At 41.0% G+C, this 24,438-nt stretch overlaps 3 protein-coding genes across 4 annotated transcripts; 2 read left to right on the plus strand and 1 right to left on the minus strand.

Annotated features, from left to right (window-relative positions):
• The first annotated feature begins 686 nt into the window (after window positions 1–686).
• LOC115734757 (NF-X1-type zinc finger protein NFXL1-like) lies at window positions 687–5,167 on the plus strand. 2 transcript variants are annotated; one of them, XM_048282815.1, is made up of 3 exons: window positions 687–794; window positions 909–970; window positions 1,878–5,167. In XM_048282815.1, exon 3 carries the CDS (start codon window positions 1,937–1,939, stop codon window positions 5,129–5,131), a length of 3,195 nt encoding a protein of 1,064 aa, XP_048138772.1. In that variant the 5' UTR covers window positions 687–794; window positions 909–970; window positions 1,878–1,936; the 3' UTR covers window positions 5,132–5,167. The 2 variants fall into 2 exon arrangements, with proteins under 2 accessions (XP_048138772.1, XP_030521518.1); XM_030665658.2 differs by lacking the exon at window positions 687–794 and having other exon boundaries at window positions 806–970.
• A 3,633-nt stretch (window positions 5,168–8,800) lies between these two features.
• Window positions 8,801–16,848, plus strand: LOC115734737 (homeobox protein knotted-1-like 8). The gene is made up of 4 exons (XM_030665633.2): window positions 8,801–9,421; window positions 9,605–9,733; window positions 11,210–11,348; window positions 16,535–16,848. The coding sequence occupies exons 1-4, from the start codon at window positions 9,113–9,115 to the stop codon at window positions 16,549–16,551; spliced, it is 594 nt and encodes a 197-aa protein (XP_030521493.2). The 5' UTR covers window positions 8,801–9,112; the 3' UTR covers window positions 16,552–16,848.
• On the minus strand, window positions 16,797–21,553 carry LOC115734758 (dihydropyrimidine dehydrogenase (NADP(+)), chloroplastic). The gene is made up of 7 exons (XM_030665659.2): window positions 21,120–21,553; window positions 19,886–20,149; window positions 19,622–19,792; window positions 18,382–18,494; window positions 18,106–18,292; window positions 17,242–17,351; window positions 16,797–17,124 (listed from the first exon to the last, which is right to left on the minus strand). The coding sequence occupies exons 1-7, from the start codon at window positions 21,393–21,395 to the stop codon at window positions 16,968–16,970; spliced, it is 1,278 nt and encodes a 425-aa protein (XP_030521519.2). The 5' UTR covers window positions 21,396–21,553; the 3' UTR covers window positions 16,797–16,967.
• Between the last annotated feature and the right edge of the window lie 2,885 nt (window positions 21,554–24,438).

Below are 24,438 nucleotides of genomic sequence, written 5' to 3' on the forward strand. Positions count from 1 at the left end.
TTAGCTATATATATGTATCAAATGTATAAGAAACAATTTTCTCTAAATTGAATTCTACTATTGAAGTGTTAGTAGGGTGGGGTATGAGTCACTACATTTATATAGAATAAAAATAAGTCAAAACGAGTTAAATTGATTAATATGGGTCGGACCATATTCAATCCGATCCAAACTTGATCCAACCTACCCGTTTGACACCTTATCGATCGGATGTTTGATAGTTCTCTATCATGTCAATACAAATATAAGCATATGTGAGTTAACACAAAAACTTGCTTTTATTTATTTATTTATTTATTTTTCTCATCAGTACAATTCGCAACTTATATAAAACTTTAACATGTTAAGATCAAATTCCCAAGAGACCCTTCAAAGCTACCCTTTTGAGCGAAATGCGGCGAAAGGAAAGGGAAAATCCACGGACGAGCGGATCGAACCTCCGATCAATAATGGGCATCGACAAATTTTTTTTTTTGGTTTGTTTTTGGGTCGAGGCATCGACAATTTACTTAGCACGAAAAAGAAAAAGGCCCAAGTTTTGGGCCGCTTAGTCTAAACTTCATCGTATGGGCCAAGCTCCAATTAGCATGGCGAGCCCAAGACCAAGTCCATTGCGCCGGCTCTTGTGTGCTCACCAAGCACTCAAAAGTCAAGTCCGCGCGTTGACAGTGGCGGTGACGGCGGATTGCGGGTCCCAATTCCTTCGGCTCCAAGGCGGAGCTGCAGGACACCGCCCCAACATGAACCTATATATATGTACCAAATCGATCCCACGATATCGTCTCCTCTTGCTCGTAACAAAGCCATCCTGTCGGGTTTCTGAGTCAGAGAAATCCAAGAACTCGGGAGAGGAAAAGAAGAGGAAAATTAAGAAGAGTTCTTTTGGATTTCGTTCCTTTCTTTTCAAGGAAATCGTTGAATCCCAGGAGGCGGGTCGTTTTGCAGAATTCTTGAACTTGTTTCTTGACAGGTAACAATGTGGCTCCTCTTTTCTTAAAGTTGGCCATGGATGTTTTCCCCTAGGACTACCTCATCTCTGTGGGGGGCCTTTGTTATTCGTTATTCTGCTATATTACACAAGATTTTTAAGTCTCAAATCCACGTTTTTCCTCCTGTTGCTGCTGTTATTGTTGTTGTTGTTGCTGCTGTTGTTGTTTTTAAGGTTCGATTGGAAGATTTCATGTCTGCTTGGTTGTGGGCTTTCTGATGTTCTGAACCACACCCTGAAAGCCGATAGAATTCAGGGACTGGCATAGTAAACATAGCATCTGATTGACTGGTGTTATGATCTTTTCATTACACTAGCTAAACCAGAGATTGGTAGAGATATGATAATAGGGGATGTTGAGACGGACGGAGAATTGTAGAGGAAGAGAGAAATTAGAGGACGAAGAAAAAGATGAGGTGAGCAGTAGTAGTGGAAGAATGAGGTCTTAACAGGAACGAAAACAAAATAGAACTAGGGGGGGGAGAGAGAGAGATAAAGCATTCTCTTGATAATAGAGCCTAGAGAGCTCGTAGAGTGTCGACTATTAAAAAGTGAATAAACTGAACTAGATGTGTTTAAAATGCTGCCACACATCATTTCTTGACAACAGAGATTTCTGAGCCTGGACTGCTTTGATCACACCGATCACTAGTATTCGCAATTTGGCGGTCAACGTACTCTTGTGGTTATATCACTTGCCTAAAGCTTCGCAGTTTCATGTTTCTTGCTTAGCAAGATAGAATGGCATTGTCTCTTGTATTATTTGTGAGTTGGTGAATCACAACTTGCAGGATCTGCCACCATTGAAAATTTGTGATTTTTTCTTTCTGTACTGGACACGTCTAGACAAAAATAGATTGTGACTCAATCTCTTTCTTGAATTTAGCAGTGCCCTGGTCTGTCTTGTTGGGGGATAGGGAGTCGTCTGCAAACCTGCTTATCCAGATTATGAGCTTTCGAGTCCAACAAAATCAAAGAGGGTCTAGAAGATTTCCTTCTCAAGTTGCTCCTCAAGAGTGGGTACGAAGTGGAATATCTCCAAGTGCTGCAATATTGAACTCACCATCGAGTTCGGATTCAAACCCCACCATAGATAGTGCGAGTTCTGATTGTCCCAGTTGGCTTAGAGGCAACACTTCGAACTTAAATGGCAGTTATGGAGAAACAGCTTGTACTTCAGGACACAGAGCTAGTCATGGCTCAAAAGTTCATTGGAGTCGCCTCAATGGACAAAAGAAGGAGAGGGGAAATGAAAGGACGGTTATGGATGAAAGGAAGAGCCTGAAGGATGAGAACTTGCCTCAGCTAGCCCAGGAAATTCAGCAGAAGCTTATGAAGGGCACTGTTGAATGCATGATATGTTGTGATATGGTTCGCAGAACTGCTCCCATTTGGTCGTGCTCGAGCTGTTGCTCCATATTTCACTTGAACTGTATCAGGAAGTGGGCTCGTGCGCCCACCTCTTCAGATCTGTCTGTGGAGAAGAATGGGGGTGTTAACTGGCGGTGCCCTGGATGTCAAAAGGTGCAGCTCACGTCTTCAAACGAGATCAAATATCTATGCTTCTGTGGGAAGAGGACGGATCCTCCCTCTGATTTCTATTTGACGCCACATTCGTGTGGCGAATCTTGCGGGAAGCCATTGCAGGGTCGGGCGTCAAGTGTTGATGAGGCTGAAGATGATTTGTGTCCTCATGTCTGTGTCTTGCAATGTCATCCTGGTCCATGCCCTCCTTGTAAGGCATTTGCTCCGCCACAGCCATGCCCTTGTGGGAAAGAAATAATTACGACACGATGCTCTGATCGAAAGTCTCTTCTTACTTGCGGTCAGAAATGTGGTAAGCTACTTGAATGTGGACGCCATTGGTGTGAAGAGATTTGCCACATGGGCCCTTGTGACCCTTGCCACGCTCTGTTTGACGCTTCTTGTTTCTGCAAGAGGAAGGTACAGGTTGTTCCATGTGGCGACATGGATTTGAAAGGAGAACTAGAAGCTGAACAAGGTGTGTTCTCTTGTGGTTCAACTTGTGGAGAGGAGCTTGGTTGTGGCAATCACAAATGCCACGAGATCTGCCATCCCGGTCCTTGCGGGGAATGTGAATCACTTCCTAGTAGGGTCAAAACTTGCTGTTGTGGCAAAACTGATCTGCCAGAAGAAAGGCGGAGTTGTTTGGAGCCAATTCCAACATGTTCGGAGACCTGTGACAAGTCCCTAACATGTGGAATTCACCGGTGTAAAGACACGTGCCACGCCGGAGATTGCGCACCGTGCTTAGTTCCTATGATCCAGAAATGCCGTTGTGGCTTGACTTCACGTACAGTGCTGTGCCACAAGATGAAGGATGAAATATTTATGTGTGAGAAACAGTGTGGTGGCAAGAAGAACTGTGGCAGGCATAGATGCAGTGACCGTTGCTGCCCTCAATCCAGTTCTGACACGACTCAACATTTTTGCACCCTGGTATGTGATAAAAAGCTCAGATGTGGACAGCACTCGTGTGAAGTGCTGTGTCACAGCGGGCATTGCCCTCCTTGCCTCCGAAGCATCTTTACCGACTTAAGCTGTGCTTGTGGTAGAACTTCTATCCCACCTCCATTGCCTTGTGGCACTCCTCCGCCTTTGTGTCTGCTCCCCTGTTCCGTCGTCCAAGCTTGTGGTCACACGCCTTCTCACAGCTGCCACTTCGGGGATTGTCCGCCTTGCTCAGTGCCTGTGGTCAAGCAGTGCATTGGTGGGCATGTTCTTCTCAGGAACATACCTTGTGGGAGCTCTAATAACATCACGTGCAACAAACTATGCGGCAAGACGAGGCGCTGTGGTTTGCATGCGTGTGGTCGCACTTGTCATCCGGCACCTTGCGACACCGATGCCCCTGATGAATCCCACCTGAGGGCTTCGTGTGGGCAAGTATGCGGTGCTCCAAGGAGGGCCTGTAGGCATGTGTGTAAATCACCTTGTCACCCTTCATATCCTTGTCCTGATGTGAGATGCGAGTTCATTGTCACAATAGTGTGTTCTTGTGGGCGGATTAAGGCTAACGTCCCATGTGATGCTGGAGGGAATGATAATAGTTATGTAGGTGAAGGTTCTCTTATCCAGAAATTGCCTCCACTTCAACATTTGGAGGCCTCTTCTGGAAGGATCCCTCTTGGACAGAGGAAGCTAATGTGTGATGATGAGTGTGCTAAGTTGGAACGGAAGCGGGTCCTTGCGGATGCTTTTAACATTGTTTCTCCGAACTTGGATGCTCTTCGCATGAAAGAGAACTCCGAGTTGGTGGCAGACCTCTTCAGGCGTGATCCCAAATGGGTGTTGTCTGTCGAGGATAGATGCAAATTCTTGTTGCATGGCAAGAACATGGGGAGCGCGACCAAGGTCCATGTGTTCCGTCCAATGCATAAGGAAAAGAGAGAGGCGGTGAGGCTCATAGCAGAGAGGTGGAAGCTCGCAATCCATGAGGTTGGGCGGGAGCAGAAATGCTGTACAGTTATTCGTGTCACGCCTAAATCGAAAGCGCCGGCTCGTGTGCTCAGTGCCAAGGGCTCAATGAACGTGAGTGCGCTGAACCCACCAACCTTTGACCCTTTGGTGGATATGGATCCGAGGTATGTTGTCTCTTTCTTTGACTTGCCTAGGGAATTGGATATGAGCGCATTGGTCCTAAGGTTCGGGGGAGAATGTGAGCTGCTTTGGTTGAATGACAAGAATGCATTGGCTGTATTCAGCAACATGACTCGAGCAGCGACTGCTATGAGGGCTTTGGATCACGGATCAGTATATTATGGGGCAGTCGCATTTCTTCAGAACAGGGCTTCATCTTCTCAATCATTCGGCACAAATGCATGGCGAGGGCCTGCATTTGCTGATATGAGCGGCGGCTCATGGAAGAAGGTTGTAGTTCAGGAGCCCGGTGGGCCAAATGATTCATGGGACGATGGTGAAGGGTGGTCCATCACTTCTGCCACCGTCAAAGGAAAAGAAGCTCCGATTTCTGCATCTGCGACGGCCCGGAACGTCTCAAATGCTGGTTCCGAGATGAAATTAACAGGCGTTTCAGATTTGGAAGGACAGCATGATGTAGCTTCACATGAAACCGACGACACGGTCGATGTCGCTGATGATTGGGAGACTGCTTATGCTTGATATAGTGCGATGCTAAGCCTTAAGCGAGTGAGATGGCTAAGTTCTGCTGTAATTTTTCCTGTTTGGTACTTCTTTCCCGTCATCTGTTTACATTTGGATGATCATATGCTTTTGTATCGCTGTTGCTTGCTTCTTCTGAAGATGAAAAATGTAAATGTAGAGAGTTCTTTGTGCAAATTAGAGCAATGGGTCACTAATCCAAAATCCAATGCTTTTGATTCATCGATTTCATTGTCCTAGTGTATACCCATATCGTTCTTTCTTTCGGCCATTGGAAATGCATCAGTTCCATGGCCATCCTTGTTGCCGGCCTAGAATAATCATCCGGAGGTGGCAAGGCTGGTGATTGTTAACGAATATCGTCTTCCTCCATGGAAGCTGGTTAGGTGCTATCTGATGGGCCTACCCATCACTTACATCGACCTCTCGGCCACCACCGCTGTCACCAGCCCCACCATCTCTCTCCATCTTCATGCATCAATTTGAGCAACGTTGAACTGTAGTCGCGTGACCTCTGCTAAGGTCGAACACATGGCGGTTGGTGGTGGTGATGATTAGAGAGAGAATCCGACCATGGCGCGATCGTTGGTGGTGATTGCAGAGGATGAAGAGTGTGGTACGACTCTGGCAACTTGGTGGGTCTTCGCCGACGGTGGCGACCAAGCGACGGAGGGAGGAAGAAGAGTGGAAGGAAGAAAAGGGCAAAAGGGTATGAGATAGCAGTCCGTGTCACTTATCTTGTCCGGTCAACGTTGAGGTGGCACTCCACGTCAGCTAACAACACAAGACAAGGTGCGGAGCAACTACACATTGACCGGATTTTGAAAACTTTAGGGGCCAGATTGATAAATTTCTTTTCTTTTTGGGGTCCACATTGCACATAAGAGAAAATTCGAGTAACCCGTGTGTCATTCTCTCCGTTCTTTCCCCTCGCTTGCAAAAAGTTAGTAATAACGTCTCGCGTCATTGCATGCGTCAGGAGAAGAGAGTATCCACGGCACAAGGACAAAAGTAGGTACTTACGCAAACAGTTGGCACTCGAAGAGATTAAGTTTGTTTGATAACCTTAGCTAGAATTGACTTAAATTATTCGGTTGAGTAAAAAATCCACTTAATTTTGTAACGAAGGGAAGGGGTAATTAATTCGTTGGATCAAAAAGGTCATTGATGGTATTAGGATCTTGTTGAATGTATTGATCAAACCTACCAATAATTGTTTGTTTCTATATTTGACAAGGAATTAATGATACCCAGGTCCCAGCAATCCATTTTTGATTGTCACAAAAAAAAAAAAAAAATAGGGTTGTGCTTTTTTCACTCTCAATTTGATTTAGACACTCGTCTTCACAGTGTACTGACCATATTACCCATCGTTTTTCCTCCAATTGAACCCTATACCCACAAAGAGTCAAATGTGGGGCCCATTTATGATTTATTTTATTTGTTTCTTCTTTTTCTTCCACTTCCCTTTTTCTTCTTGGTGGTTTTGTTGATTAGGGATTCTTGGATCTGAGGATAACGCCGCCTCTCGCGATCTAAGGCTCCACGACGAGAAAAAATCAACCAATGCTATAAAAGAATTGTGTCGGCCTCATAACATATTGCTCTTGAATTATTCAATGATTACTGGAGATGAGAAGTCGTGTTCTTAACTTGAACGAGACTATTCCTAGAATGATTCTATTGATTTAGTTTGTGATGCTTTTATGATTTGGTTGTTCTTTTATCTATGTGAGTAATCTCAAAGAGCCGATCAACGTAATCAAATTTCCTCCTTGTTCGTACAATCTATTACATTTGTTAATTTCTGGCAAATTCGAGCAACGAGATGTTCGACTAAACTCAGAAACATTCGCAGCAAAATGGCTTCTGGTTCGCAGCTCAAAGATTGTGAGTGGATTTCTCATATCACTCCAATCGAGCAATTATGATGGTCATTGAGGTATTCTAATTTCAAAGAGGTTCCGCCATGCATCCGATTCTTGATTGTTCGACATGAAATGAGTAGAATTACTTTAGCAACTACTCCATGATTCTCCTCCTTCACGGACTTGACTGTACCCATGCTTAATCTATGCACTCCCGAAAACTTCTTTAGTTAACTTTGGAAACCGGATGACTTCGACAATTTCTCATCTCGATCATAACAAGTATACCACAAAAACAAAAAAAAAAAAATAAAAAGGAAGAAGAAACATGATGGACAAAAAGTAGGGGTGAACGTTCTTGGGTCAATCCAGATTCCACTTAGAATGTATTCATTGGTGTGCATGGTGATCTCAAAGGAGGAAGATGAAGAAGTAGGTCGGCGGTACACTTCAACACAAATGAGAACAAGAAGGAGGAAAGTGGAAGAAAAAGAATGAAAAAACCAAAAATGGGCCCCACATTGAGGGATAATATAGTTAGTACACCATGAAAGGGAGCGTTTAAGCTATGCAAGAAGTGGAAATAGCGCCGTCCAAAAAATATGCAATCATATTTTCAACACTTAAAATTTAAATTTCTAGAGCCTAATTTTTATTTTACCAAACATGCCCTAAAAGTCTTAGTAGATAATAATAACGATCAATCAACACTAGATGTGCCTTAATAATTCATGGTCTTGTGAGGCACGGCCACGGGCGAGGCGACCTCGCCCACGGCCGCGATGACCTCGCCCAGCCTAGGCAAGGGCTAAGAAGCCCTAGCCAGCCACTGGGCTATATCCTTTAGCGGGTAATTTGGCTTTTCTTTTTCTTATAACTTTGCCTTGATCGTCCATCTTGTTCTTGTATACCCATTCTACGCTGGTCCTCGGTCGGCCAGACTTCGACTCTCGGCTTCTTGGGACAGCATCGGGGATCACGTCTATGACGGCAACGGCGGTGGTCCTCTTGGGCAAACCGTCGAGCACCTGGCGGACGGAGCACGACCGTCTCTGTCCACTTTAACCAACCTTTGAGTATCGAGCGACTTATTTATTTATTTATTTATTTTACCTCCAAGAAAATGACTTACAATCCCACTCACTGATTGATTATGGCGCACGAGAGTCTCGTACTCCGAAAGAATCTAAAATCTCCGAGATCTCGGTCTCTTGTGTAAGAGAGCAAATCAAAAAATGACTGTACATGTCCGTTGAAAAAATTAGCCTGCAAAACATATTTTCACCACCGTTTGTAATCTATGCATAACTACTTTCGCAGGTCATGAAAGAATTTTTAGTTCATTTGTTTTTGTAAGCGATTGATTTTTCAAAAATATTTTTTAAATTACTCACTTTTCATGAAACGAACACACTCTCAATCGCACGAGAAAGGGTAAAAAAAAACATTTCACCGATCGAGAAGAACATAAAAAAAGAAAAGAAAAGGAGATTCACAATTATCATTTCTGGAGGTCGAACTGTTACTTTCTCGGTTAGTGTTCATGTGGCCACATAATGACGCAAGTCCCACAATCGCTTCTTTTTACCATTTTTGTGCAACTGTTACATTTGTAGTGAGGCCATGACCAGATTTGAACAGTGGTGTGGGACTCAAGTACATTCGTTTTCCATCTCCCCTTGGCGCAGACGAGCTAAGAGGATCCCTCTTCCCTCCACCCCAGTACCGAACAGTGGCCATTTTGGAAGCTTTCTTTTGACGGTGGGTGTGTGAGATGGTGGGTGGGGGGAAGAGCAGTGGGAGAGGAAAGATACAGGACTTGAGAAAGTTAAATTTGAGAGGACTGAGCTAAATATAGAGTCCTGTTCTGTCAAAAGATTTTGAGTTGCTCGAGAACACACAGCAGCCCCTACCCCCGCTCCATTGAAGTGTTCCTTTCAAACAACACATTTAGAAAGACACAAAAAGATCAGGGGGTTGTGAGTGGAGGCCAAATCCCCCATCCTTTCATCCTCGGTAGGGTTCTTCTGATCTGGTTCGCTTAAAAGAGATGCAAAATGGCCTGCATGGGGTCGATCCCATATGATAATAACTCGTGCTTATATTTGGTTCCATGGCTACGGCAAGCAGTATAAAAGACAGGCTCTGGCCATGGGACAGATGGGTCGCCATGTTTAGAGGGTTTCAAGAAATGGAGGAGGGTCGGAGAGATGGTTGCTGTGAGGTCACAGAAAGGGATTTGAAAGGAGAAGGAGGAGGAGGAGGAGGAGATGATGATGGTGTTGGTGTTAAAGAAGAAGGTGAAGAAATTGGAGCAGCAGCAGAAGAAGATCAATGTGAAAATGATGATGCTCTCAAGAGAAGCATATCAAACCACCCTCTGTATGGGGAGCTTGTTGAAGTTCACCTCAACTGCTTGAGGGTTCTCTCTCTCTCTCTCTCTCTCTCACACACACACACACACACAAACACCCGCAAGTTCACACCAGCACACTTCTCTCAAGTGATTTTCATGGAATACAAACCTATCAAACACCGATAGATCTACCATTTACACGTGATTATGCCATTTTCTTTTCCTGATCTAACACTGCTTCTGTTGAAGGTTGGTGGAGCTTGCGAAGATGGCATGGCTCACCAGACGATGATGAATCCACAAGTACACCGTTGCCAACATCAACATGGTGAAGCCAAGAAGAGGACGCCGAGTCAATCTGATTTGGACCGATTCATGGTAAGCTGCTCGTTAACACAATGGTGTTGCCGTATGTGTCTCATTCTTTGGAGAGCAAACAAGTGAACCTGTCTCGGATTAGGTTGCATAAGTGATCATCACACTAGCAAAGCATTCAAAGGACGAAACGAAACCTTATGCGTGTAAATCACAATACAAGGAATATCACCAGTTTTAAGACCCACAACCAGAAATCGTGAAAGAAGCTACTATCTCCCGACTTCTAACTTCTAGTTTGTACTTGTGCCTATCGAGTGGAAATTTACATGAAGACACCGAATTCATATCTTAATATATAAGATTCCATAATAACGGTGTTTATATATGTTAATACTGTCTGTAAATTTCGGAAGTCACAATATTTAAACAAGTCTTTAGTTGCAATCTTAAGAGAAATTGCATGAAACTCTGTGCTATGAACTCCACCCTTTTCATGAAGAATATTATTAGGGACACAAAAGAGAGGTGTGATAAACTTAAATGGGTATGTAGGCAAAAGATCATTACTGTCTAGCGGTAAACTGGAATTTTTGGAACATTGCTTTATGGTATCAACCTTTGCATGCCCAATATACATTCAAATCAATGAAGAGGGGCCTCTCTTTTCACTCCATTCTTCTTTAGTAGTGTCACTGTCTAGTACGGAACTTTAACAGGGCACTGAAATATGAGTCAAGTCAAATCCACAGTGATGGGATTTGACCACTTTGCTTTTTCTTTTTTTTATCTGGAGTGACTGAGCTCTGAGGGCTCCATCCATGAAAGTGGTATCTGTTATATCCACTTGAAAGCGACAATACTTGATGTTTGCCCAACTAAAGAAGGGACAGGAGCTCTGGATACTTGCAAAGTTGCATGATAGTTTGGTTCTCCCCTTCAGGAATTTGAGTTCAGAGTTTGCACATGCAATGATTGATGCGTTAGAGGGGCGATTCACTCACCACTCGCCAGTGTGTTTGCCTGTGTTTGATATACTTGATCTGATTTTTCATATGTCCAAGATGCTATGATTGCCACAAATCCTTTAGACAACTTCTTGTTGATCTTCCAAATACTTTTTGAAGCATTGCATTTTCGCTTGGGGCAAACAAAGTATTGTAAACTTTCTTGTATTCTTCTTTCGAAAAAGACATGTGATGATTGACTCGGTTGGACTCTAGAAGCACTTCAAATATGATCATATAAAACAGGCGTAACTAAAGAGATGATGCGAGGAAAACAAATACTAATTGAAGATCCAAATAACTTGGTTTGGTGATTCAACATTTACATAGCCACTTAGTAAAGAAGAAGAGGGACAAAACCAAGCTAAACTCCTCGTGTATGCTAAAAGAACCGTAAGCTCCGAACAGATCGTACGTAGATACTCAGGTTGGATTAGGATGAGATGCACATATCAGAAGTAACCACCCAAAAGAGAAAAATGAAGAAGCACTGTTATGCAAATCAAGATGACAGATCGGATGACGCTCGCAGGAAGCTTACTGCTCGGTTCTGAGCGAGTTGAGAGAAGCCATGGAGGAGCCTCAACAGGAGACGATGGCTTTCATAGACGACATGCATTCTCAGCTCAAGGACATGATCACAACTCCAGCCTCTTCTGCAGCTGGACCAGGTGAGCCACCCGTTTTCTCCATTCTCATCTGTCGTTTGCGTCAAGAAAACTGCCCATGGATGTGACTTTGCGTCCCTTTACCATTTTGAGCGGTTCAACATATGCCGGATTACAAATTATTCATCTTCTTGGAAACTTTACTAATCAGATGGAAGAGATTACACATGTCCATTTATAGGGACATACTTCCTCTTCCTCCTAATGAGAACCTGACAATAAACACAGAGAAAGTAACTATTCCTTTTATCTTCCTCATCTGATAGGTACCTGTTTACAGTGTGCACTCACATAAAATTTTTATCAGTGATTGTCATTTTATCCGTAAATAGTAATTTTCTTAACAAGGTATTTTTAGTTAGCAATTTTATCGTGTAAAGTAAATTGCAAATGATGAGTAATTAGTGAATTCTCCACGTGAATAGTAACTTTTCATTCAAAAAGGCTAGGCTACGTTTGACAAGGCTTCGCTGAAGTCCTTTGGAGATATAAAGGCCTTTGATCCAACACAAATGATTTAGATAAGATTTTTGGACTGTGTTTGGCCGTCCGGATTTCTAATCAAGATAGAACTAGGTAGAATAAGATTCTATTCACTGTTTGGTGAACTGCGGATTTAAAGTTGCATAATTAGAGGCAAGGCTCAACCGAGGTATACTCTATTTTGCTAAAACATTAAGATGCTTTAGAAGTTATTCAGTGATGAGTTTTGATGAGCGGGTTATTGTTGAAAAGAGTTTTGTGCCATGTAAATTCAGACACGACATCGACGAAGCATACCCCATAGAATCGATGATCTTGATGTGAAGTCGAATCCTTTGAGAATAACTCGTTGGCCTTACTTATTATCTTATCAAGTGAGTAAACAAGTACTAAATAATTTAATTATCCGGGCCTCTTTTCACAAGTTGAAGATGCACTAATGCAAGTCATCCAAGAGAGCTACCTTGAGAGTCGAGGATCAACCTCGAGTTCTTCATAACATTTCGAGACCCTTTTTGAATATTGAAATGTTCAAGCCGGTAAAGAACGAGATATGTGATGTTATATCACGCCAAACAATCGATTAAAGAATATGATCATGGAAATATCCAGCTTTGCGGTCGGTGACCCTAGCCTGTACCTCCGGAGAGGCAGCCACACTTGATGGTCGCCACCAGCTCTAGCCCAATAGGTGGTCCGGCGAGGCAAAGAGGTGGTCGAACACAAATGAGAGGCGATAGTTGTGGGAAAAATCTAGTTCTCCTCATGTCAATTCTCTTGAGAAATTCTATCATAATCTATCCCACCGCCTATCCTAGAATTTTTTTATTCGGGCTAAATCCTGCTTTATCCTATCCTAGACAGTTACCAAACAAGGATAGGATAAAAAATACCATATTCTAACTTATATCCCGACAACCAAATGTAGCCTAGGAGAGTTGTGGGGAGATGCAATTGCTTTTTCAAAGGCCTTTAGGCAAGGTAGGTTCGGAGAAGTTTGGGTTTTCAGAATCTCCAGAATGCTAATTTTATTTTTTGTTCTTCCAACTTTGCTATCGTTGAACTTTCATGATTCTGAAAATGGATAATTACAAAAAAAAATCCTTAACCTATTGCATTTGTGCCTATTCAACTTTAAACCTTTCAATTTGGCCAATTTGGTCATAAACCTTTTAACAATTTGCCAATGTAGTCCATTTGGCTAATTTTGATAGGAAATTGCTAATGTGAACGTCAACCACCCTACATAGCATAACCAACACGTCATGGACAATTTTTTTCAATTTTCTAGCCCAGTGGCTGATGAGCTAGCAAAAAAAAAAAAAAAAAAGAAAATAAGGAAAAGAGAAGAAAAGGAAAAGGAAAATAACTAAAAAAATAAAAAATAAAAAAAGAATTGCCTACGTCGGCGTTGACCGTCTCATATAGGATTGCCGATATCTATGTCAGCTAATTGTGATAAAACTTGACTTGATGGACTAAATTGACAAAACATCAAAAGTTTTATGACAAAATGTTCAAATTAAAAAGTTTAAGATCGAATTGACACAAATGCGAAATAGGTGTATAACTTTTATGGTAATTTTCCCATTCTGAAAATGCCTTCACCTCGAGCGACGTTATCGGCGATCGACCTCGAGTGAGACCGGCCAATGCTAGATCCGGCTCGGCGGCGGCTGCCGCCAAACTTAGCTCTACCGACAAAGGTTTGAGATTTTTTTTTTTTTTCAGAAACATAATAGCAAGTCATTTACAAATGTAGTTTTTTTTTCCAAACATCATTTGAATCAAAGTTGCTTCCCAATGTATTTTTAAATTACACTTTACCAAATACTATTTGCATTTGTCAAAAATCATTTCACCTAAAGTTCTTTGCATTTTCTTGGGATAAGTATACCGGAAATGTCAGAAGTTAATAAGACGCCCACTTTATTACCAAAAATTTTCGTTGGATTACTTAAGTGCCAAACCCCGATATGCTTGGCCAAAAATTTGATGTGACATTTTTTATTAATGTTTGAAGCGGACATGGCTCGTCGGTGATCCAATCAACAATAAAAAATATATAAAAATTCAAAAAATATATTAAAAATTAAAAATTAATAATTAATTAGATTAATAAATAATAAATTTAAAAAAAGTTAAAATTAACCTAAAAAAGAAAAAGAAAAAGAAAAGAGAGGGTTGTGTATGTGGCAAGGGCTTGCATAGCCCTCGCCATCATCGAGCGTTGGCTAGGGGCCGACAAACCCTCCGGCCATCCCCCATCCTCGCCGCCTGTGCTTGTGCAACCTTCTATCTCTCTCTCTCTTAAAATTTTTTTGAGCTTGTTTTCAAATTTAATTTAATTTTTTTAGCTTGTTTTTAATTTTAGATATCCACATGGACTGAATTTTTTTAAAAAAATTCCACATAAGATTAGAAATTTAATTATAAATGCCAACGTAGTTAGTTTGGCAGAAATTTTTTGCAAGGCATTTAAGTGATCGTTTTTTTTTTCGATTTGACACTTAAGTAATGCAGCGGAAATTTTTGACACTAAAGTAAGCGTCCTACAAAACTTTTGTCACTTTTGATGTACTTGTACTGCATTTTCTTAAAGACTTTGCCAAATGAGTGTCTCGGAGGAGCTGAAAGGTGTTGCCCCCACACCCAATCACCATGTACCGTCCATTTGTCAATTAATCGTTAGACTTGTGACATGTGGGCCTAATAATCTAAAAAACCTCCAACTTTATCTATTGTCACATTTTTGCCTTTTTTCTCATAAAAAACCTCAAACTTTAGATCCAGTCTCAATTCTTTTCTAAATTTTTTTTGTCCCATGGTAAACCCTCAACTTTAGGTCCCGTCTCAATTTTATGTTATACTTTTTTTGTCCTATGAAAAACCTCTAACTTTAGGTCTTGTCCCGATTTATCCTCCACATCCCAATTTTGCTTTAAAATTTTTAGAATTTCATAAAAAATCACAAATTTTTACTTGAGTCATAAATTTGCCATATTGACCCTCCATCCAATATTTCTCATTGACAATCGAATAATGAAAAACTCCTAAGCACGAGTTATTTGAGTGTCCCGAGCGTGAACTCTTTGACCGCGAGAGATGGAATATTCCCAAGCATGAGAAATCGAAAATCGAGTGCAAAATCAATGGTGATTTTGACGGAGGTTAATGGAGGCAGATTTAGGACTCAAGTAGAAGTTGGTGATCTTTGATGAGATAAAAAAAAAAATCAAAACAGTACCTAAAGTTGAGATTTTTTTTTTTGTGACACAAAAAAGTTTAGGCTAGAATTGATGCCGGACCTATAGTCGAGGGTTTTTTATGAGATAATTTTTTTTTAAAGTAGAATTGAGGATGGACCTAAAATTGAGAGTTTTTTATAAGACAAAAAAAAGTTTAAGGTAGAATTGAGAGTGCATCTAAAAGTTAGACGTATTTTGTGAAACAAAAGGTAAAATTAAGACAAAAGTTAAAATTTTGAGGTTTTTTAAGATATTAGGCCGTGACATGTGAATGTCACAGACAACACTCAATCCAAAACCCCCTACCTTTTCCCAACATTCTTTCTCTCCTATCTTCCCCCTTTAGCCCCTGTATCTCGAACAAAACCACCCACACCGACCAAGGGCCCGAGCTGTTGCACATTGCCATATCCCACCACGCCACCCACGCTGTTGGAAGAGCTTTGGGGTGGCGCGGTGGCTCGGATGAACGTAGGAGGGGGACGGGGAAGTCTGTGGCCGTCGGAATCCGGCCTCAAAATGGATATGTCTTACCGTTGGCATCGGGGACGGTAAATACCCCGCGTTGCTTTGGACACTTGTTCAAAGCATTTGATTGTTCACATCGAGAGAAGGGTAAGTGCATTGGAAATTCTAGTATGTCCTTGTTTGGTTGGCTCCTGAGAAATTTACCGAAAAAATCTTAAACATGTTGTACGAATACCAATTTAGTTATAGACTTTCAATTTGATCAATTTACGCCAAAATTCTTTGAGAATTTGCAAATATAGTCTTTCTAGCCATATTTTAGAAGTACATCGCCAACATGGGCTTTTTTTACAATTTTCTTTAAATTTTTCTGAGTTTGGTCTTCTTCTCTTTTCTTCTCATCTTATTTTCCTTGCCAGTCGCCATGCCTCGACAATATGTGGCAAAGGTTGTCGGCAACAGGTGGTGGCCGACCTCACTTGGCCACCCTTGTTGGCCGTCGCCTGTGGCCAGCGACCCCTGCGGGCCATCGCTGAGGCGCGGGCAAATGTTGGAGGGAAATAGGAAAAAAAAGAGGAAGAATTCAGAAATTTATAAATAAAAAAAAAACTGCAAAAATTGTCCATGCCAACGATTCATGGCCAAAATTGATTGGCATGAATTGGCAAATCTTCAAAATGCATATGATTAAATTGACAAAATTGAAAATTTTAGTATTGAATTGACCTCCCATTACATAATAAATTCATGCCTTTTTGTGTTAATTGTCCCATTGGCCTCCCCATGACAAGACAATATCATGGATGATGTGGAAAACTTTTTAAAGCTTCACATATGAATATCCCGTAATTTCTACTCTGTTTGAATGCCCCAAGTAAAGCACATGTGCCTCAGAAAGAACTCCACATTCGAATGAATCTTGAACCCAGTCATTCAGCTAACAAGATGATTGACTTCAATGATGCTTGAAAATGCCCTCATTTCATGTAGGTGAAACAAATGCCTGACACGAGACCTGGAGGCCTATAATCAAGACGATAAGGAAAAGGCGGTTTCAAGAACTGGAAGATCATAACAGTCCGGCCGCTACGAGCTATGATCTACAGATATGCTCTTCTGAAGTCTGTCCGCCCAAGCACTGTGTCTTGTGTTCTTTCTGTGTATGTTATGTGTTAGTCTAAAAATCAATTCTGAAGTACTGGGATTTGCGTCTACCAATGAAGGCTTGGAGCTAACTAAATGTACGATGAAATGAACATCAAGAGGTCAAGTAATCAGTCAATTCTTGGCGTCCTTTTACAGCATCAGTTTTGATTGCAGCCATTGAGGAAATGAACCGTCATCATCTACACATGCATTTTACAAATCCACAATGCAATTTATTTCAGGTGTACAAGGAAGGGCTTAGCTCCTTCTTACATTTTTAGTTGGAAACCATGCTCTCAGTCTCCTTCACAAAACCATCTCCGGTCCAATCTTTGTCCGACTGCAAGCCTTTCCGAATTGCCTTTCTCTGTCGAATTGCTTCTTGCTGCCTTTGTACCAAGTCAGTATGAGTGGTGAAATACTGAAGAGAAGCCCTGAAAGACCAATGAGGTAAAAAGAAAATATTAATGTGAGAATCCTGCCCTGCTTGATCACGTCTGGCAAATTAGCATGAGGATATAAGAATTTTGATTCTCCCAAACAATCTATACCCTCTGAAATCTTCTATTCTTGAGAAATTATGCATCTTCATAAAATCTTTCAGCTCAGCACATAGTTTCTTGACAAGGCCATAGCCATGCATCATCACACCTGTGCATACCTGCAAAACACGAATGAATGATTCTCTGCCCAGTACGCACAAGACATACATCGCAAAGTAGCTTTCACATGGGAAGCTCCCTTCTTTTGCATAATAAGAGAATAAGACAATCAACAGAAAAAGGTTGAAACGCCAATTCGTATGTACGGCAACAGATGTCGCCCAAATCCAAAGTAGATTATGTAGTAGCATCGGTCTCTGCCCTCAAACTTATAAGTTATTACCTCATTTCCACATAATATAAGCCGGTGCACGAAAAATGAGGCCTTGAGGATCTTCACAGTGATCTCAACTAAAAGGCCCAATCATGCAATATACGTTGGTGGTTTACCCCACAACAAGCTCGGCTAGGAAGGAATCACAGGGCAGTGGCAATTTGTCAGCTGAAGCAAACGATTCCAACCAGGCTTTAAGGAAAAGGTCATTGCAAAACAATTCCACCCAGGCTCTAATGGAAAAGGAAATTGCAGAATAACAATGCTGATAGTTTACCCCAGCCTCTGAAGGAGGAAGGCAAGAACAAGGAAAGGTAATATGACAAATAATTTAACCAACTCATTAAATCGTAGGATGCTAGAGGAAAAGACCATTATATCTGAAGTGCTTGGTAACATTCGGGGAATCTTATCAAAGGAGTTAACTGATAAATTCGGCTAGACACTGTGAAAAGGGGGTGAAATTTTCATAATAAACACTCCAAGGATCAAAAAGATCAATGCAGTTTGGTGCAACAGTCACTAATCCCCAGTTGTACCTGAACAGTATCTGCTCCAAGGAGAATGAACTCAGCAGCATCACCTCCTGTTTCAACACCTCCAATGGCTGAAAGTGTGTGGTCCTTGTCATCAAATTCTGACTTCATCATCTTTGCAATACCCATGACCTTTGCAAGTGCAATAGGGTGGACAGCCTTGGAAGAATAGCCCCCAGGAGTTGAATACCTAAAATGTCAAACTTAGGATTACATTTCATGATACACAAAAAAGAATAAAAGTATCGTTGATGCAAAAAAGTTAAAGTAGTTCTCAACCCTTCAACACAAGGCTCAGGTCGTAATGTGTCAAGATTGATTCCCATCACGCTCATGATTGTATTGATAGCAGCTACCCCCTCACACCCTGACTTTAGAGCCACCCTTGAGGGCTGCAGAACAAACAGATGCATTATCAAGATCGATTAATACACAAGTAAGTCATGACTGGTTTCAAGTTTAAAGATCAAGAAGAAGTTGAGGTGTGATTAACTTTTACATAAGCAGGTGACACACAAACCACTTTTTATGGCCAAGCTCATAAACAAACTTGATATTGCAATCTACAGGCCAAAAGTACCCTCCTTCCATGCATCTAATTTTGGTTATTAGCAGTGATATCGTAATTTAAATGTCACAAAAAGTGCACTAGAAGTCCTAACCTCCCAAGAAATACAATCAAGTCCTGAACCTTTTTCAGAAAATGCAGTCAAAATCTTTAAATCAGCACTATCGAGGATCCTACTTGCAATCAAGAGTTGCCTATGTGACTGCCTTAAAATACAGTTTGTAATATTATATTCAGGACTTAAATGAACTTCTCAAAATAATCCTTTAGAACGTAACAACATCAATTGAAAGATTTAAGAGTCTAATGGCACTTATGAGTAAAAGTTTAAGACTTGATTGCACCAATTGAAAGGTTTAAAACTCCATTGTATTTCATACCTAATGTTTGGGTCTCTATTGCTATATCCCTCCTAAATACCTAACCAGGTAATACTAAAGCAGTAGGATTAAGAAAACATATGCTTAGTTGATACATGATTTGCTAAGTTGGATGATATTTCACGTGACAAAATGTAATCCCTAGCAGACTAAAAACCTTAAAAGTTTAAATCTCTTCCATCTAATGTAAGGGCAAAAGGGAAAAGAACAGATAAATTGCCAATTTTAATTGATGAAATCATTCTTAAATGTACATCGTGAGCAGTCTACATTCACAGAAGAACAAATTTTTCATCATCCTGGTTGACCATCCCACAGTTGCACCAAAGTATCAAATGGCAGGGATACTAATTCAGAGTATAAGCACCAAGGAAATGGGAGAAACAGATAGTTGAATTAGTGGCAGATGAGAGCACGTTCTTATATGACAATATAAACAGGCTCCCAATAGATCTAACACCTGCACCTTCTTCTCCTATTTTGAAAATGACACATCAGTTATATTGCGTTATTGCTGGACACTGATGCTCATTCTTCACTGAAGGCAGAATCTGCAACACTGAGAGCTAACCTGCGTTATGTCCGTAATATTAGGAGTCATCTTTGCCCAAACAGGCAGAGTAGCTTTTGCATTTATCCATCCACAGACCTCCTCCAAAAGAGCGCAATCTTGGCCAACTGCAGCACCCATTTTACGCTCTGGCATACCATGTGGACAGGAGAAGTTGATTTCAATGGCATCCTAAAGAAAGAGAACATATTGTTAGATGGAGAGGTCATCAACTTGATTTAGCCATTTTCTGGAGAATAGATTAAGTTTACTAATTTTACTTACAACTCCACTTTGCTCAACTCGATCAATGAGTTCTTCCCATGCAGCTTTGTTGTATTCTTCCATAATAGAAGCAATAAGAATCCTATCTGGATATTCATCTTTCAACTGTTTAAATTCTTTCAGCATCGTCTCAAGAGGTCGGTCACTGATGAGTTCTATATTCTCCCACCCTATAATTTGTCCCTTAGCTGATCCATTTACTCCTGCACGTAGCCGAGCATATCGAGGGGTGACATTTATAACTTTTTCAGCCTCCAAGGAAACCTAGCAGAATGATTTACAAGGGGTGGGCAAAAAATTAGTAAAGAAGAGAATATGATCTGCACAATTTGTTCATGGTAATAGACATTCCAACACCAAGCCAAAAGGGGCGAAGAAACGCCACAAGAAATGTCCCTTCCATAAAAGTCCAAATGGTAGAGAGAAAAGAATACAAATGTGATAATCCAGATGGCAGCTACATTCTGCTACTTCTAAGACAGTTAACACACTCAATCCTAGCTCAGGTCCTCCTTTTTCTTTCAATGAGCTCATTTGCTGATAGAAACGTCCACAAAACCACATGCTCTGTTTTTCCTGTTGTGATCTTCAAGTTAGACTGCCTTACGTCTCTATCTCCTTTTTCCATTATGAATACTAATTCGTTGAATATCTAAAGATCCACCGAGCAACCTCAACATAGCACGACTTATGCCTCACCCACATGCAGGGTTTCCCAAATGACACTCCAAATGCATTTGAAGTATAACGAAAGTAGTTTGCACATGGCAAACATTGCATACGAAAGCAAAGGCTTGCTTATACACTATCGAGCATAAATAACAACATTACATACCGGCCCACAAAAGCGAAACTAAACATTTACGGGCCACTCAATTTTACTTGATGGAAAAAAGAGGATCGACAGAGCAGAGATGAACCGACTGTAATTCAGATTACGGAAAAGAGGACAGACAGAGCAGCAGAGCAGGCGAACCGACTGTAATTCAGATTACGGAAAAACCTGAACTCAAAATGCAAATGTTCAGATGCGATGTACAGAAACCCATAATTACCCATCAGAAACGCTCAGTTCCACGAAATTCTAACCTCAGACAGATACTCCGACACGACGGGGCTGATTTTCTAGAACTAAAAGGAACTCACGATCTTGGCAATCATCAAGTTCTAACTTCTAACCTCACCAGCGAACGAAATACAAACCGTTGGCATCATCGACGAGCGAGAAACTTACAGTTTTGGCGATCACAGCCCCCCAACCCTCGTCGAAGGCCCTCTTCATCACGGTGTAGTTAGTCCCGGGCGGTCCAGACGCGATGACGAACGGATTGGGCATGTTCAGCCCATTAACAGTCACGCTGAGGTCAGGCTCCGCCCGATCCCCGGACGCGAGCACCCGGAACCCGACTCTGCTCGGCGGAGCCGAGCCCGGCCGGCTGCGGGACCCGGGGAGCTGGGCGGCGGCCGAGCGGTTGCCGCCTCCGAGCTGCTTCAAACTCAGCGAAGCCATCGGCGACGGGCGGCGGCGACGACGAACAGGAAGACGAGAATCAGATGGGAGAGGCGGCGGCGGTGAGTCCCGATCCGTATATTCTTCGCAGAGGACGGGGCCGAACGCGGGATCACGGAGAATCGTTTGCGTCTGGTAGCTGCTGTTTCGAGCTGGAAGGATTTTGAATATTTTAGCAGAGGAAGGACTGGAGTGCCTGATGGAGATCGCATGTGGATAGCCACCTCTTCTTCTTCTTTTTTTAATTGGTTCTGTAATAATTGACCCTTTTTCTTTTTTTTTAATTGTTTGCGTAATTTCAAAGTGGGACCCGCCTGCTCCCCTCAATTTTTTTTTTCTAGTGCATTACGTAAGGGAAGGTCAAGCTACGGAAACGAGTTATTAAGATATTTCCATTGCTAGAATACTTCTTTTTTTTTTGGTCGAACGTTGCTAGAATAATTGACACGAGGGACGGTAGATTCGATTAGGACCGATCGGTTCTAGGATCTTATTGAATCAAGAATTGATTCTAGCGTCCTCTTTTTTAATTCGAAAATCGAATCAGTCCACCCTAAAATGGATCCGGTCGGGGAACTTAGCCTATCTTTTTGTCCTTTTCGATTTCATTTCTGAATCGAGCATAATTATTTTATACCTGCAGTTTGAAAAGTAAAAAGCATTTTAAATACGAGAGATCCACGGACTACGATTGCTTTTGGAGTAGTTCAGAGTCGATTGGCTTCGGAACTAGTCTTGAATCGAGAATCAAACCGGTCAAGGTCGGTTCCCAAATTTTTTACTTGCAGTTCTGATGAGGCAAGATCGGTTTTTTTTTTTTTTCCAGTTCAGTTTCCAAGTTGGGTCAACGCGATTGCTCACCCTAAGCACAATGACAATGATAACACGTAATTATTTCAATCACGTTTTCTAAGCTTAAAAGTTATTTTATAACGGAATGACATTTCACTTAGAATCGAAGAGGAAAAAAAATAATGGATAAATTTTGCTTTTCTATATTCCTCTAGAATTGTTCTAATTATACGGCAAATACAAGTTATGAAGGTTTGTTTTTTGGCCCTTATTCAATAAGTTTTTCCTATTTTTTTAGGATTGGTGGCCTATATTCAATAAGCTATGTTTGCAGGCACGAAGTGATTATAATGTGTTCCTTCGACCTCAAAGAAAATTTCCTAGTATAGGTAAGAATTCCTTCTTAATTCGAAAATCTAGGATTTGAATACACGAATTATCTATTTCGGTTAAAAATTTGAAACACCATTTACTTAAGATAGAAAGAACGTATGCAAATAGTCGACAATTGATTGTTCATGTGTAAAATGCAGTTCATCATAATCCTTTTCATGGCAAATCCCAACGCTTCTTTGTATAGTAAAGAAAACAAAACAACATAAATCGAGCATAATCACTTTTGAAGTATTGTCTCACTTCGCTTGATCACGGGACTAATATGTTCTTTATGTGCATGTAGTCTCTCTCTCTCCACCTAATTAATAGCTTAAACTTTTGGATTGAACTTTCTAATATGATCTCAAAACCATTGCTCATTAGTAATTATGTACATATCAAGGTTGTTGTCGTGTTGGAAGTCATTATCCCACATGTCTTGTGTATGGCATGTTGAACTTTTATATGATTCATGTATTACAGTTGACCACGGGGACTAATATACTCTTTATATGCATGTGGTCTCTCTCCACCTAATCAATAGCTTAAATTTTTGGATTGAACTTTCTAACATGATGTCAAAACCATTGCTAATTAGTAATTATGTACATATCAAGGTGGTTGTCGTGTTGGAAGTCATTATCCCACATGGCTTGTTTATTTCGTGTTGAACTTTTATACGATTCATGTACGGTTGCCGAGCCTTGGACGACATTAAATGATTTATGTATGGTTGTTGAGCCTTGGACGGGAAAAGGCAAACGGCGGCTAGTAGCAAGGACGCGAGAGAGAGGGAAATCATACAAGTTGCCGGGCCTTGGACAACAAAAGGCAGACGGTGGCCATGAATGGGGACATGAGAGAGAGGGAGACCGCATGCGAGAGAGTGGGAGTAAGCGATTGGTAGAATTCTTATTTATATTTATGTTTCAGAAATAGAAAAGTGGCAAATTTCTACTGCTCATTTTTGTTCCAAATATATTTTTGGGCAAAAAAATTTGCCCTAGAAATAAAAAAAATGAAATTATTTTATGAAACTAATTTTTGGTGCAAACCTATTCTATGAATAGAAAAATAGAAAAATAAAGAAATAGAATGGTTGTTATTCGCATCCTAAGTCATCATCTCGTTTTATTTTAATGTACACGAATTGTGTTGTTGTTTTGTGAGCAATTGCCAAATAACATAAACATATACATATGGGAGACAATTATATGAAAAAGTACATTGAAGTGAAAATTGTCCAATCAATCACAAATTCTTATACCGATACCAATTTAGTCCCACACTTTGTAATGTTGTCAATTTAGGTTTGCACGAACCATCCCACATGACACATTGTCGGGTCGGCGATTTCTAGTCAAAATTGATCGAAATAACAAAATTGAAATGTGGTGTCTTTATTTAACTACAAATTTAATGATAAAAAAACCATTTTTTTTTTTGAAGAAACGGATTCATGATGCGTTCTACGTTGTCGTGTTCTCTTGATTTGACATTAGAAAATTCTAACCAAATCCAATAGTGAAGAGTGAGTGCTTTACAATTCATCGGTTGAGGTTACCTCTTTGATTTAACGGCAAAATTCGTCACATTAGATTCGTCAAATGGGTGAATTAGGCCATAAATGGTTCGACCCAAATAAATTCAATTAACTCGTTTGTGACCTACTTATTGCAATACAAATCTAGCAACATAAACCCGACTCAATTCATATTCTTAAATTACTTACATAATTAACTCAATTTAGAAAAATTCATATCCAACTGAAGAGAGAGTGCGGATCGAGTGAGCGTGAGCTTGAGTGAAGGCGAGAGAGAATGAAGAGATAGTGGATTGGGTATAAGTCACTTATGACCTATTTACAACCCATTTA

This window comes from Rhodamnia argentea, chromosome 7 (genome assembly GCF_020921035.1).
Source record: "Rhodamnia argentea isolate NSW1041297 chromosome 7, ASM2092103v1, whole genome shotgun sequence".
Lineage (NCBI taxonomy): Eukaryota > Viridiplantae > Streptophyta > Magnoliopsida > Myrtales > Myrtaceae > Rhodamnia > Rhodamnia argentea.

What these genes read in the sequence shown, in the direction of transcription:
- LOC115734758 (XM_030665659.2), bottom strand. Translation starts at nt 21,395, where the DNA reads ATGGCTTCGCTGAGTTTGAAGCAGCTCGGAGGCGGCAACCGCTCGGCC. An exon ending in ATATTACGGACATAACGCAG is followed by an intron (nt 18,495 to 19,621) that starts GTTAGCTCTCAG and finishes TTTGTTCTGCAG; the next exon opens with CCCTCAAGGGTGGCTCTAAA. An exon ending in TTGGAGCAGATACTGTTCAG is followed by an intron (nt 17,352 to 18,105) that starts GTACAACTGGGG and finishes CGTGTTTTGCAG; the next exon opens with GTATGCACAGGTGTGATGAT.
- LOC115734737 (XM_030665633.2), top strand. Translation starts at nt 9,113, where the DNA reads ATGGCTACGGCAAGCAGTATAAAAGACAGGCTCTGGCCATGGGACAGA. An exon ending in TTCACCTCAACTGCTTGAGG is followed by an intron (nt 9,422 to 9,604) that starts GTTCTCTCTCTC and finishes CTTCTGTTGAAG; the next exon opens with GTTGGTGGAGCTTGCGAAGA. An exon ending in CTGATTTGGACCGATTCATG is followed by an intron (nt 9,734 to 11,209) that starts GTAAGCTGCTCG and finishes TGACGCTCGCAG; the next exon opens with GAAGCTTACTGCTCGGTTCT.
- LOC115734757 (XM_048282815.1), top strand. Translation starts at nt 1,937, where the DNA reads ATGAGCTTTCGAGTCCAACAAAATCAAAGAGGGTCTAGAAGATTTCCT.